The sequence below is a fragment of the Marmota marmota genome, unplaced genomic scaffold (genome assembly GCF_001458135.2).
Source record: "Marmota marmota marmota unplaced genomic scaffold, marMar, whole genome shotgun sequence".
Classification (NCBI taxonomy): domain Eukaryota; kingdom Metazoa; phylum Chordata; class Mammalia; order Rodentia; family Sciuridae; genus Marmota; species Marmota marmota.
Genome location: NW_025999842.1, coordinates 46,640,835 through 46,652,109, shown reverse-complemented (window position 1 = coordinate 46,652,109; position 11,275 = coordinate 46,640,835). Strand labels below are relative to the sequence as shown.

The following is an 11,275-nucleotide window of genomic DNA, read 5'->3' as shown; positions in this document are numbered from 1 at the left end:
CCCAGATAACTTCTGTTAATGCTGCAAAGAATGCTGCATCTTAAGTTAGTTCAAAATCTGCTCCCCAAATTTAGTGTAAGTTTATTTAGCTATTTCTTTTGTGATTTTTAACAGCCAATCATTTTATTTTAGTTATATTTAAGATCATGGGAATTATTAGAAAATATACAAATGGATTAAATAAATTGATCTTAAATAATATACTTATCTAAAGTTTTAAACTTAAGATTATTTCTGTTTTGTCTAAGATAATTAAAAAGTAACAAAATGATTAAAATTTCTGTCCATGTTCTTGTGATTGGGTGTTACTATTCAAGAGTTTGAGTATCAAAAGTTGGACTACACTTTAAAATATTGTTTACTTTTTAGTGAAGAAGCACTGTGGATTAACTTACCAGTACTGCTGTAACAAAGTGTCACAGATAAAGTAACAACAGAAGTTTTAGTCCCACAATTCTGGATGTTAGAACAAGAATGAAGGTGTCAACAGAGATGAATTCTTCTGGAAGCTGCTTTCATTGCACCTCGGCAGCTATTTTCTCTCTGTTGTCTTCACATGATTCATTCTCTATGTCTGGGTCCTCATCTCTTTTTATATGGATGCTGGTCACATCAGAGAAGGACCCACCCATAAGACCTTGTTTTGTCTTAATTACCGCTTCAAAAAGGCAACACATTCTGAAGTCCTGGGAGTTAGGACTTCAACATGTGAATTTTGTGGGGACACAATCCATTCCATAATATTTTCACATCGTTAATGAGCATACATGTCATGCTTACTTAGGTAAATGACACAAATGCTGAAGGGTGAAACTGAGCCAGCACCCTACATGTCAAGATTCCAGAATAATGTTGGAATTCAGGGCCTGGCCTGGGATAGCATGTCCCTCCAGGTATCCTCTGGGACTGCGGTGTGTGCTAGTAATTGCCATCAAGCCAGTGAAGAAAGTACCTATGTTTGCATCACTTTCTAGATCAAACAGAGATGAAAAGACAATGAAACATGAGCAAAAGAAGTCGCATCAGCCATAAGTCACATTCTTTCCAATTGGTAGTAAAGAGGACTACACTTTGTCCTTGATTGACTGTCATGTTTTGTTTTCATGTTAAATCATATTTACAAAGTTTCTACACAAAATCATTTAGTAAATAATTCACATAAAAATCAAGAGATTTTCAATTTGTCTAAGTAGTCTTTTCCTTTGGTAAGTGGAAAAATCCAGAAGGGTTTTGTATTTGGGGACAATAGGCTAAATCAATGCAGAAGAATTTAAAACTGCTAATTGAAGCATTAAGTGTCTGTCAGTGTTCTGGTGATTTGGGGCTGAAATCCGCTCTCTTCTTTATTTTCCTTTGTCAGCGGTGTTCACCATGGTAACTTCAATAAAAGTCCCCTCATGACTGTTTTTCTTCTAAAGTGCCAAGCACCTTTTTAAAGTAGGCTGACAACCTGGTAGGAGTGGGTGTTTGGAAAATAAATGACAAATATTCTGCTTTCTTCATGATTGGTGTGGGTGGCAGCGGGTGAGGAAATTATTGAGAAGATAAGAGTAAAGAAAACATTTTATATTGTTTGGGGATAAAAATTAATTTGTTTTTTTGAGGTTAAAAAATGAATTCAAATATTCTATTTCTGATCTTAAAACAGGAACGATATTTGTCAATAGAAATTCACGAACGAATATGGAGTATGGAGAGATCTTGCCGAAACTTAATTCAGTAAATTCTGCTAGGGGCCAGATTCAACTTTCTTGGGGTCACATGGGAAAATTTTATTAAAGTGGAACTTTGCACACACCATCAAATTCCCCTGCTTCCCTCTAATTCCTCCTCCTAATGTGGAAGTGGCTGGAGCCCAGGGTTCTTAGTCACATATTAGCATCAACTAGGGGATCATTAGAAAATGCCAGTGTCATGGCCCTATCCATAAATTATGATTTATTGGTCTGGGTTGACACTCAGATATAAAGAGGTTTTATTTTGTTTTTTAAGCACTAAGTCACATGTAATATCTAGCCAGAATTGAGAATGATATTCATTGATAGCAGCGGTTGCTTCAAATTCTACCATTTGTCATTTGTCTACAAATTGACTTCAGTGGGCTGGGAATACCCATAAAATATCTTTGCTTTCATAATTATTTATTTTTCTGTACAGGACTCAAGAAAGATAAGCATTAGCTTTTAATTTAAGGAATTTAGCATTGTTATTCTTCTTTATCCCACTGAATACCCACAATAAGCCCTACAGTTAATGTCAGTGTTTACTGTAGAAGCAATGGTTTTACTTCTAAAACATTGGTTTTCACTTTATTGCTTAAAGGTTGATTAAAAGGCTAACTTGATCCAATAGAATATATTTTTTATGTGTGTAGAAATGGCGAAGATAGAACTAACAGTTTCACTCTCGAGTGACTATAAAACTGTTGACAGGTAGATAATTTTTCATGTTAGTATTTTAGATTTTTATTCTTGACAGCACTTTAGAATTGTCTGGGAAGGTCTCTAAAAGTCCTCATATCCAGGGTGTGTGCTAAACCAAATCAGAATTGCTGCACCAGGCACCAGTTGTATTGTTTTGTTTTTAATTCCAAGGCAATATTCTGAAAATCTGAGCCAAGGTTGAGAATTTCTTGTTCTAGAATGAAATCCTGTGGACAAACTGTATTGAGCCAATGGCAAAAAGCTAAGAGCAGGTTCACCATCACCTTGATTACAAAATAGCACCTTTCATGTCCCTGTGGATAACATCATATAACACCGTGGGAGTACATATTCTCCGTTAGCTAAAATTTCCATAGTAAGGGAAGTCTTCTGTTCATTTAAGTGTTCTGAATTACTAGTCTACAACCATTGTTTTTCTGAATACAGCAAATGAAATGTTTCCTTCTTCAGCTGATGAATAAAATCTAGGCTAGTCTTTTCACAGGCCCCTTTCAAGATGATTGAAACAGTAAGTAAAAGGAGAAGAATATACAGAATTTTTTTTTTAGGATATAAATTTGTTTGGTCAAATGACAAATCAAAAAGCCTCAGTGAATTATGCCTTTCAGGTTGATTGCTTGCTGGTAAGTGAAGATGCATCTCTGCATGGGTCCCGTCCACTGCAGTGTAGATTGCAACATTCACTGTAAGGTAAAGAGCCCAAAGCCTCAATACTGTGGCATGAAATGTATGCTTAATTGTCATTCTGCAGCTTGGTTCTGGTATGTCCCCAAAGCCTATAAATCATTATCAAACAAGAAAATCAAGTAAACAAGCTCTCTGGCCTGAATCTGATCTATACTATCATCCTCCAGCATAAAAAGGTATTCACTCAGATGGCTAGTTAAATGCTCTAATAATGAACTTGGATCAGAGAAATGATTTGCTAATGCTTTTACAAACACAGGGAGTAGGAGAGCTGATTTCCTTCTAATCACACATGCCAAATCCACTTGTTTTCAATGGCTTGGACAGAAAGCCAAAGCTTGGAAATTGATGATAAAAATATTAATAGAAGTAATTTTTTTTTTATGTTTCCTTCACAAATTACATCTGAGTTCTTTTTCCTGAAATGACCGACATGCTGCAAATACAATAAATTATGGTCAGTTGCCTTTTATTTTTAAAAATCACACAGAGCAAGCAGTTATTTAGAATGAAATAGTAGGTTTAATATTCATAAACTTGAGAAAGAACTTGAATTGAAATTCAATCTGGGGTCTGAATTAGCACCATCTGTATATAGAAAGAATTCGATATATGGGCACAAATTAGTTGCATTAATATATATAGGTAAAACAGAGTTGTTTGAGTCGATATACTTATTTTAATGGATGCTTCTGGGATTTGAGCTTATTTTTATTAGTCAGCTGGGCATGATACAGGTTGCACACCCCTTAGTTCTAGCACCTTGGCAAAATTAACCTCCAATGGCTTCCCGGTGCCTTTGGTGAGCCTCAGGGATCGAATGCAACCTCGGAATCTAATGTTGGTTGTCAGGCCAAACTGGTTGAGGCCAGCTGAAAAGACAAAAAAGAGAGTTTAGGATTTTTATTTTGTTTTTGGCTTTTCTGGATGAAACCTAGAGCTTCCCACATGCTGACAAGCTCTTCCACTAAGCTACATCTCCAGCCCTGAGGGTTCAGTTTTGAAATGTTGCTGCATTAAATACTAAAAACTTCTTTAAAAGTCAATAGTTAGTTTAAGAATAAATTGGAACACTGTCTTGTATAAAGTTAGGCATTTTTTTTTTTTGGTTTACTGGATTTATAGAGAAATACCAACTTTTGAAATATGGAAACATCTGGAATTATGCATTTGAAGACATCAAACAAATAATGTGGATTGGAATGAAAAAAATTACAGTGGTGACTTAAAACTATAAAGTTTTACTTAATGAAACAAAGTAACATCAAATATTTTAAATATTGAATCAGGATATAGATTGGTTTTAAAAGGTGACTTTATCACTTCTTATATTGGAAAAATAAATCTCAAAATGTTCAGTAAGTTGCAAGCACACATAAAATTTTCTTCTCTTTATTAAGGAGGGCCATCTGTCAGCAGGCTGACTTGGTGCTAACTGGGACCTCATTTCATGACTGTGAATGGAAAAGAGGGTTTATCTTGGTTGAAGAAGTAGGTCTTTTTTAAAATCCAGAATCAAGTAGGAAAGGGGAGCTCTCAACTATTCCTCGTTTACTTTTATATCTTTTGCTTTGTCGACTACTACTGAAAACTATAAATTGTGTATGTTGTGCAAAGGAGATTTATATAAATGAGGACAAAAGTTCCTCTTGCCAAAATGATGAAAGACCATTCTAGGGGTTTGGGTTATTATAGTACTTATTAAGGGGAACTGGGTTTATTTCTCATGAAGTGGACGACTCTTGCTTATGGGCACTTTAGGCAACTCTCTGTGGTTCACAGGCTATATTTAATGTTCTGGAGAAAGATTTTGAATGCAGATTTATTGCTTGGGTTTCTCTGTAAGATAAATATAAACTCTATAATAACCTAAGGGGGAAATTAGCTATATTTAACCCAATGATTTCCAGAACTTGAGGAAATAAGTTCCACAACATTTTATGATCCCTCTGGTATATTAATTTTAAAAAAATTCAGAAAGAACACCAACTCTGGCCTCAATTGCTATTAAATGCTTCATATCTTTTATAAGTCAAACTCATTTCCTCTAGGTTTCACTTCTTCTTGGATGAAACTTTGGGGACCATCATGAAAAGTTCAGTCCCATGTGTTCTATATAAGTAATATGCTCATTTTATAGACTGGAAATTTGAGGTAAAGTGTTATATTTGTGAGGGGATTCTTAAAATTAAGAAGCAAGTGTACTTAGGCACACATTTTTGGACATGCTCATACAAATATAAATGTTTCAAAACCACAAACATAATAGTGCAAAGAAATTCTGACTGGAGTAGCCAATCATTACCTGGGAAACCTCCAACAAACACAGGGTCATTTGTATCAGCTGATGTAGATGCTGGGTTTGGGCTTTGGGCTTCCACCTGGTTCCCATCTACTGTGAGCTCAATGCGGTGTTTGATCTTGTTGGCTGTGACTCTGTGCCATCGTCCATCACACAAATATCCTGGGATCCCAGCATCGTAGACAGCAGTGAATCGGCCAGCACCATTATCCACATGAAACATAAGCTAGAAAGTAGGAAAGTGAACAGTCCCGGATGGTTTCATTAGAGGGGAGTCATGATGGTTCACAGAGCAAAAATGATCAGGTCTCTAGGAAAGATGTCACCTGGAAGCATTTGAAGTGAACACAACTGGGACATATTAAACATATTTAAAAACTTGACAGAAATTAAAATATGAATCTGATCACCTAGAGTCACAAATTATGTTCTTTGCTTTTGGGCATCGTTGGTATTAATAGACAAGGTACAAGAAGCTGGCTCTGTTTTCAGAAAAGTCTGAAATCAGGCATTTAAAAAAAATAAAAGGATATAGTATACACAGAAAAATAACCACACATTTTTTTAGAGTGTGAGAGTTCTCAGTGAACCTTATAAAACTTTCTTAAAAGATGTTGTTTAAAAAGTGATCTATTAATTGGTTTACAAATTCACTTTAAAGGATTTTAAAAAATTTAAACGCTTGATGTTTTAATTGTATTTGTTTTCCTTCATGGATTCTGTTTTACATACAGGAATGAGTTACATAAATTACTTTTGGAGGCACGTTTCATGTCACAGGTGCCAAAGACCTGAGCCAGAAGGCCAGTTAAATTCCTAACAATGAAGAACTTAGATTAGAAGTTCTTGTTTAAATGAGAAAAATCTGTTTTTAGTAATGCGGCTAGGACCCTGAAATTTGAGAAGTCAGAATTCTTTTGAAGCTGATGAAGAAAAGAAACATATTGGAATATTAAAAACAGTCAATTTGGCAATGCATTTGACAAGGTGAACGAAAAGAAATACAGTTTTGTAAAAAGATTAAAAGTGCAAGTAAATAGTAGGAAAGTTTATAAAATGTTCAATGATGTAAATGTTGGCAAGGAGTTTAGTATACTGAGTGGAGTTTGTAATCACAGGATTGTGCATGTTGAAGGAACCTGATGAGAAACCACATGATACATGGACACATCAATACTACCAAGGTTATGAGCAAGTGGTAAAGCTTAAAAAGGTGTAGAAAAAGTATGTTTACAAATTTGACAAAACTACTAAGTGTGGCTTATTTATTCATCCTTTTTTTACCTATAAACTTCTAGATCTTTTTTTTTTTTTTTGGTGGTTGTTGTTATGTTGCCTTTGTGGGTGGTTTGAAGACTGTGGACAAGGAGAGAGGAGGCAAAGGAATATGTATTTTAAGTCACTATGTAATTTTTCTTCTTTGGAGGCAATAGCATTTTAAGTGGGGGGCCATGGGGGTGTGCAGTATATGTGCAGAGTTGAAGCTAATATCCAAATAGAAAACTTGTGAGATGTCTTTCTTTGCCTCCTCTTTTTGCTAGATCCCTATAGTACAAAGTATATATAAACAGGTCATCTCACTGCAGGTTGTTGGTCATAGGCATGCAGGGACTAAAGGGGTGTTTAGAACTAGATTATCCACAGTCAGCAAACTGACAAAACACTTTTATAAGTTTGTTCTTTTTTTTTTTAAAATAGTATCTGGACACTTTTAAATAAAAATTGAGAAACTGAAATGTTGCCCATCCTGTCTTCTAAGAGACGCCTACCCTTTAATAGGAGGTAGACTGATTATAGATGATCCAAACCTCTTCCTTTTGTTCCACTGGAATCAACAGTTCCATAGACCATGTTCATGGAGAGGAGACTAACAGAATACTTAGGACAACATAGTAAGAGCTTGAGTTAAAAAATGATTTGTTCCATAATTGGTCAATCCAGTTGCCTTGCTGTAGGCTTAACACATTTAAAGTTTATACTGGCCTACAGAATATATATGCTGAAAACACACAAATTGAGATAATCCAGAAGAATAGAAAAAGACAATCAAGCTTTCTGACAATAAAGAAAATGTCAAGATTTCAAAATGGAGTTCACGACACATGAACAATGATGTCATAAACAAAATAGTGTTTGGGTTGCTGTCACTCACCTTTTCATCAATCATTTCAATTCCCATCCCATCCATTTTTTGACTGCTGATTCCCAAAAGAACCCCAGTTGTTCTGGTTGTGCGGAACTCAAATTCTACAAGAAGGTCCAATCCCACTTTGAATCCACCAACTGTAAAATAAAGTGTTTTTTTTTTTAATGTGCATTAGAGTGTAGGCATTACTAATTTAAATTTGTATAGTATATTGGTTTTACTAGATTTCAATTCATGCTACCTAACTGAGGCTGAAGTTCCAGACCTATCCCTCCACCACTGTGTTAGTATTATATTGTATAGTTTTAGCTTATTTTCTTGGCTGCCTTTCCTTCCAGAATGAGGGTATAGATTGTCTATATTGCTCAACATTTTATTCCTGGGCATATCAAAATATCTAGCATATATTGGAAGTTTAATAGATATTTTTTGAATTAATGAATTAATGAACACACACTGAGACTGAATCAAAGAACCTTAAAGCTAGGTAGGATTATTGTGTAGAAGTCTGTTGGACTAAGCATTTCAAAGACTAATGAGTAAAATTTTATTGAGGCATTCTAAATGATACCACATGATCTGAAAGACTATACAAGTTACTAAATATTTTATTAATAAAGATAGAAACTGCAAATACAATTTTTGATGAGAAGATTCTGGATTATAAATGACTTTTCTAGTTCACTAATTAATTCTTTTCTCTATAATTTTATGTATTTGATCGATTGATTTATTTAGTCTTTTAACATGTATTTAAGGTAGTTCTCATATAAACAAAGTGATTATTCTAGGCTAAATGAACTGCATGACATATTAGGAAAGGACTCATGGAAAATTTCTGTATGTCTTCTATTTATTTAGACAAGAAATAAATTCAGCGTATAACCACAACCATTGATAGTGAAGGGTGAAACCTATTATGTGAAAGACTGTTCTGATAAGCTGGATGGTTCTGGATGGGCAAAGGTGGATTTACAGCAGTTTTAAAAAGTCAAGGGTAGAAGAAGCTGAGTTATTTTGCAAAGTAAAACAGAAAGGGAAAAGTAAAAAGAGAAGGATGACATGGAACAGTTCAGCTAAGGACAGAGGGCGTGTAGAGGCCAATAAAAACTCTCCAGTGATTGGATGGCTGGCAAGCTTTAAAGAACAAAGAAGTCAAAGGTTAAATTGAAGTTGTGTTTTCCAGTGAAGTAATCTCCTTGGACCACCAGGTCTTATGTAAATTATACTGTGCTGTGTGGAGAAGAAGAGAAATTGTTGAAAATTAGGGAAGTGATTAATTTTCTGGTCCAGTTTGAACCAGAACCAAAGGAGCTCTGCTGGATGGTAAATCATTCCATTAGCTACAGAGGCTGCAATTGAAGCTTGCCGTCACTTCTGAAGGAGAGAATGCTAGCCATCTGAATTTGCAGAAGTCTTGGGAAAGCATTTGGATTTCCACAGCACATGAAATTTAGGGTTTAACACAACCAATGTTTCAGTGTTTAACATGTGTTTTTCTGATTTCTGTTTCTGCATAGGCGATGTTTCCCACTTAAGCTTTGTGACAGGGTCCTAATCTTCCACCTCTCACAACTTTAGTATGGGAATGTCCCACCTGTCTTCTAAATCTTTACTTAGATGTGAATTCTTCCTTAAAACTTTTCTGATTTTTCAACCCAAATTAATCTTTCTTCTTATTATCTATAGAACTTTGCTTTTATAGTTTTGAATCATTTTTACTTGTCTGCTTGTGATTTTTGAGCAAATTATATCTTACGTATTGACAATATATTATTAAAGGAAGGAACTACATCTTAATTTCTGTTTCCCATAAAATTTTTCACGTATTAGGTATTTATAATTTTTTAATGAACAAATACATGTGTCTATGAAAACCATAGTATTGCACATTCTATCTTAATGTATGTTAATATCAGAGTTTTTTTTTTGTTGTTGTTGTTATTATTATTAAAGAGAAGTTAGTCTTAAGTTTTTTCCCACTGTCAGTAAGAAATAAGTATAGGTATCTGTGCAGTGTGAATGTGTGTGTATATATCAAAAAATGGAGCCTGGCAAAGAATTGAAGAAGAAGAAAGAAAAATAGTGTCATATATCTAGAAAGGCAGACAGGGAAAACTGGAAGATAGAGAAATCACATAGTGTAAACTTACGGAGCTTTTCTTCAGAATTACATTTATTTTACTGTTATTGGTCTTTAATGAGGGACATAAAATAAACTCTCCAACTAAATTTTTATTGTATTTTTTCTATTAGTCCTTATCATAATCAGATATGTGAATTTTTAAAAAATATTTTTAGTAGATATGTGAATTTTTAAGAGGATGTGAATTTTTAAGGGGCATTTTTTGTTAGTTCTAGAAATTCATGTCAAGTTTCAACAAAGAGGATTAGTTTGGGATTCTGGGACTTTTACTTCTTGGTACAGGGAAGAAGTTAGTATTTATACATAGTGAATATTCAATAGGAAGGAAAAGGAAGAGCCTCACCTGCTTTGGCAAAACCTGTCCCATCAAAATAGGTTCCCTTCTGAGCATTCGCAAAGCAGGTCCCAACATGGAAGCTAGAGGTCGGTTGTTCAAGATCAACAGGGCCTTCTTCCATGTGAAGATTTCTAATGCAGCCATCAATGCTGTAGGTCACCTAAACGGGCAGAAGAAACAAATGCCAAGTTTTAGCAGAATTTTGTCTTTATGTGTAATACAATCATTTCTGGGATCCTTGGTGCATGGAGACCTGGGTCTGTTGTCTTAGAGCATCTGTCAGAGATGCCTGGGTCTGTATCACCCCAGGACTGCGTGGCTTCTGAGAATCTTGTGTTGTGCTTCTCCACTAGGTTATATCCAACAGGACTGTCTGATTTTCTAAAGACTGCATACTATGTTGTATTATGTGACCATTGCTTTGAAAGAACTATGTGCTCTGCACAGGTATTGTAGCTTTTGATGTATATCTTATGTTGCTGATTTGATGTTCCTAATAATAATTTATTAATCTCACTATATATACATTTTGTTGTGATCTATATAAAATTCTGTCTGAAAAAGCAATTAGGTTTGGTTTAGTGCTTGTTCCTTTTGAAAATAATGAACTCAATGGGCCATCCCCTAAGAAAATACATACACTCATAAAACTCAGGAGTTTGCATGAAACATTTGTGCTTTAAGGAATTTGGAAATAACTCAATCATACTCTGCACATCTATCTATCTATCTATCTATCTATCTATCTATCTATCTATCTATCTATTTATCTATCTTGTACTGGGCATTAAACTCAGAGGCACTCAACCATTGAGCCACATCCCCCACCCTTTTTGTATTTTATTTAGATACAGGGTCTCACTGAGTTGCTGCTTAGTGTCTTACTATTGTAGAGGCTGGCTTTGAACTTGTGATCCTCCTGTCTCAGCCTCCTGAGCCGCTGGGATTACAGGAGTGTGCCACTACACCCAGCTGCACTATTATATTTAATCTGGTTTTAGGAATTCAAGTTAGTCACTTTTTGCTGTTATCACTTCAGAGACTCTTATTTTGATAGATGTAGGTAGCATATCTGACAGCTATGAAAAAAAGCAATCATTCACAAGAAAAGCCAAATGCTGAGAATTACAACTGCAAAGGGCAATTGTCTTTGACAAATGAATAAAGCTATCATGTGCTCTAATTTGACTATAGAAATGTATCACACTTGTAT

At 34.9% G+C, this 11,275-nt stretch overlaps 1 protein-coding gene across 8 annotated transcripts in view; it reads right to left on the bottom strand.

The window, feature by feature from the left end:
• Positions 1–3,633: 3,633 nt before the first annotated feature.
• Lama2 (laminin subunit alpha 2) overlaps positions 3,634–11,275 on the bottom strand; it is a 559,330-nt gene continuing 551,688 nt past the window's right edge. For all 8 annotated transcript variants that reach the window (XM_048798152.1, XM_048798156.1, XM_048798128.1 and 5 more), the window contains 4 exons: positions 10,069–10,222; positions 7,586–7,716; positions 5,437–5,659; positions 3,634–4,003 (listed from right to left, as the gene is read on the bottom strand). In XM_048798152.1, coding sequence (XP_048654109.1) covers positions 3,846–4,003; positions 5,437–5,659; positions 7,586–7,716; positions 10,069–10,222 — 666 coding nt within the window. In that variant the 3' untranslated portion in view covers positions 3,634–3,845. The remainder of the gene's footprint in view (positions 4,004–5,436; positions 5,660–7,585; positions 7,717–10,068; positions 10,223–11,275) is intronic.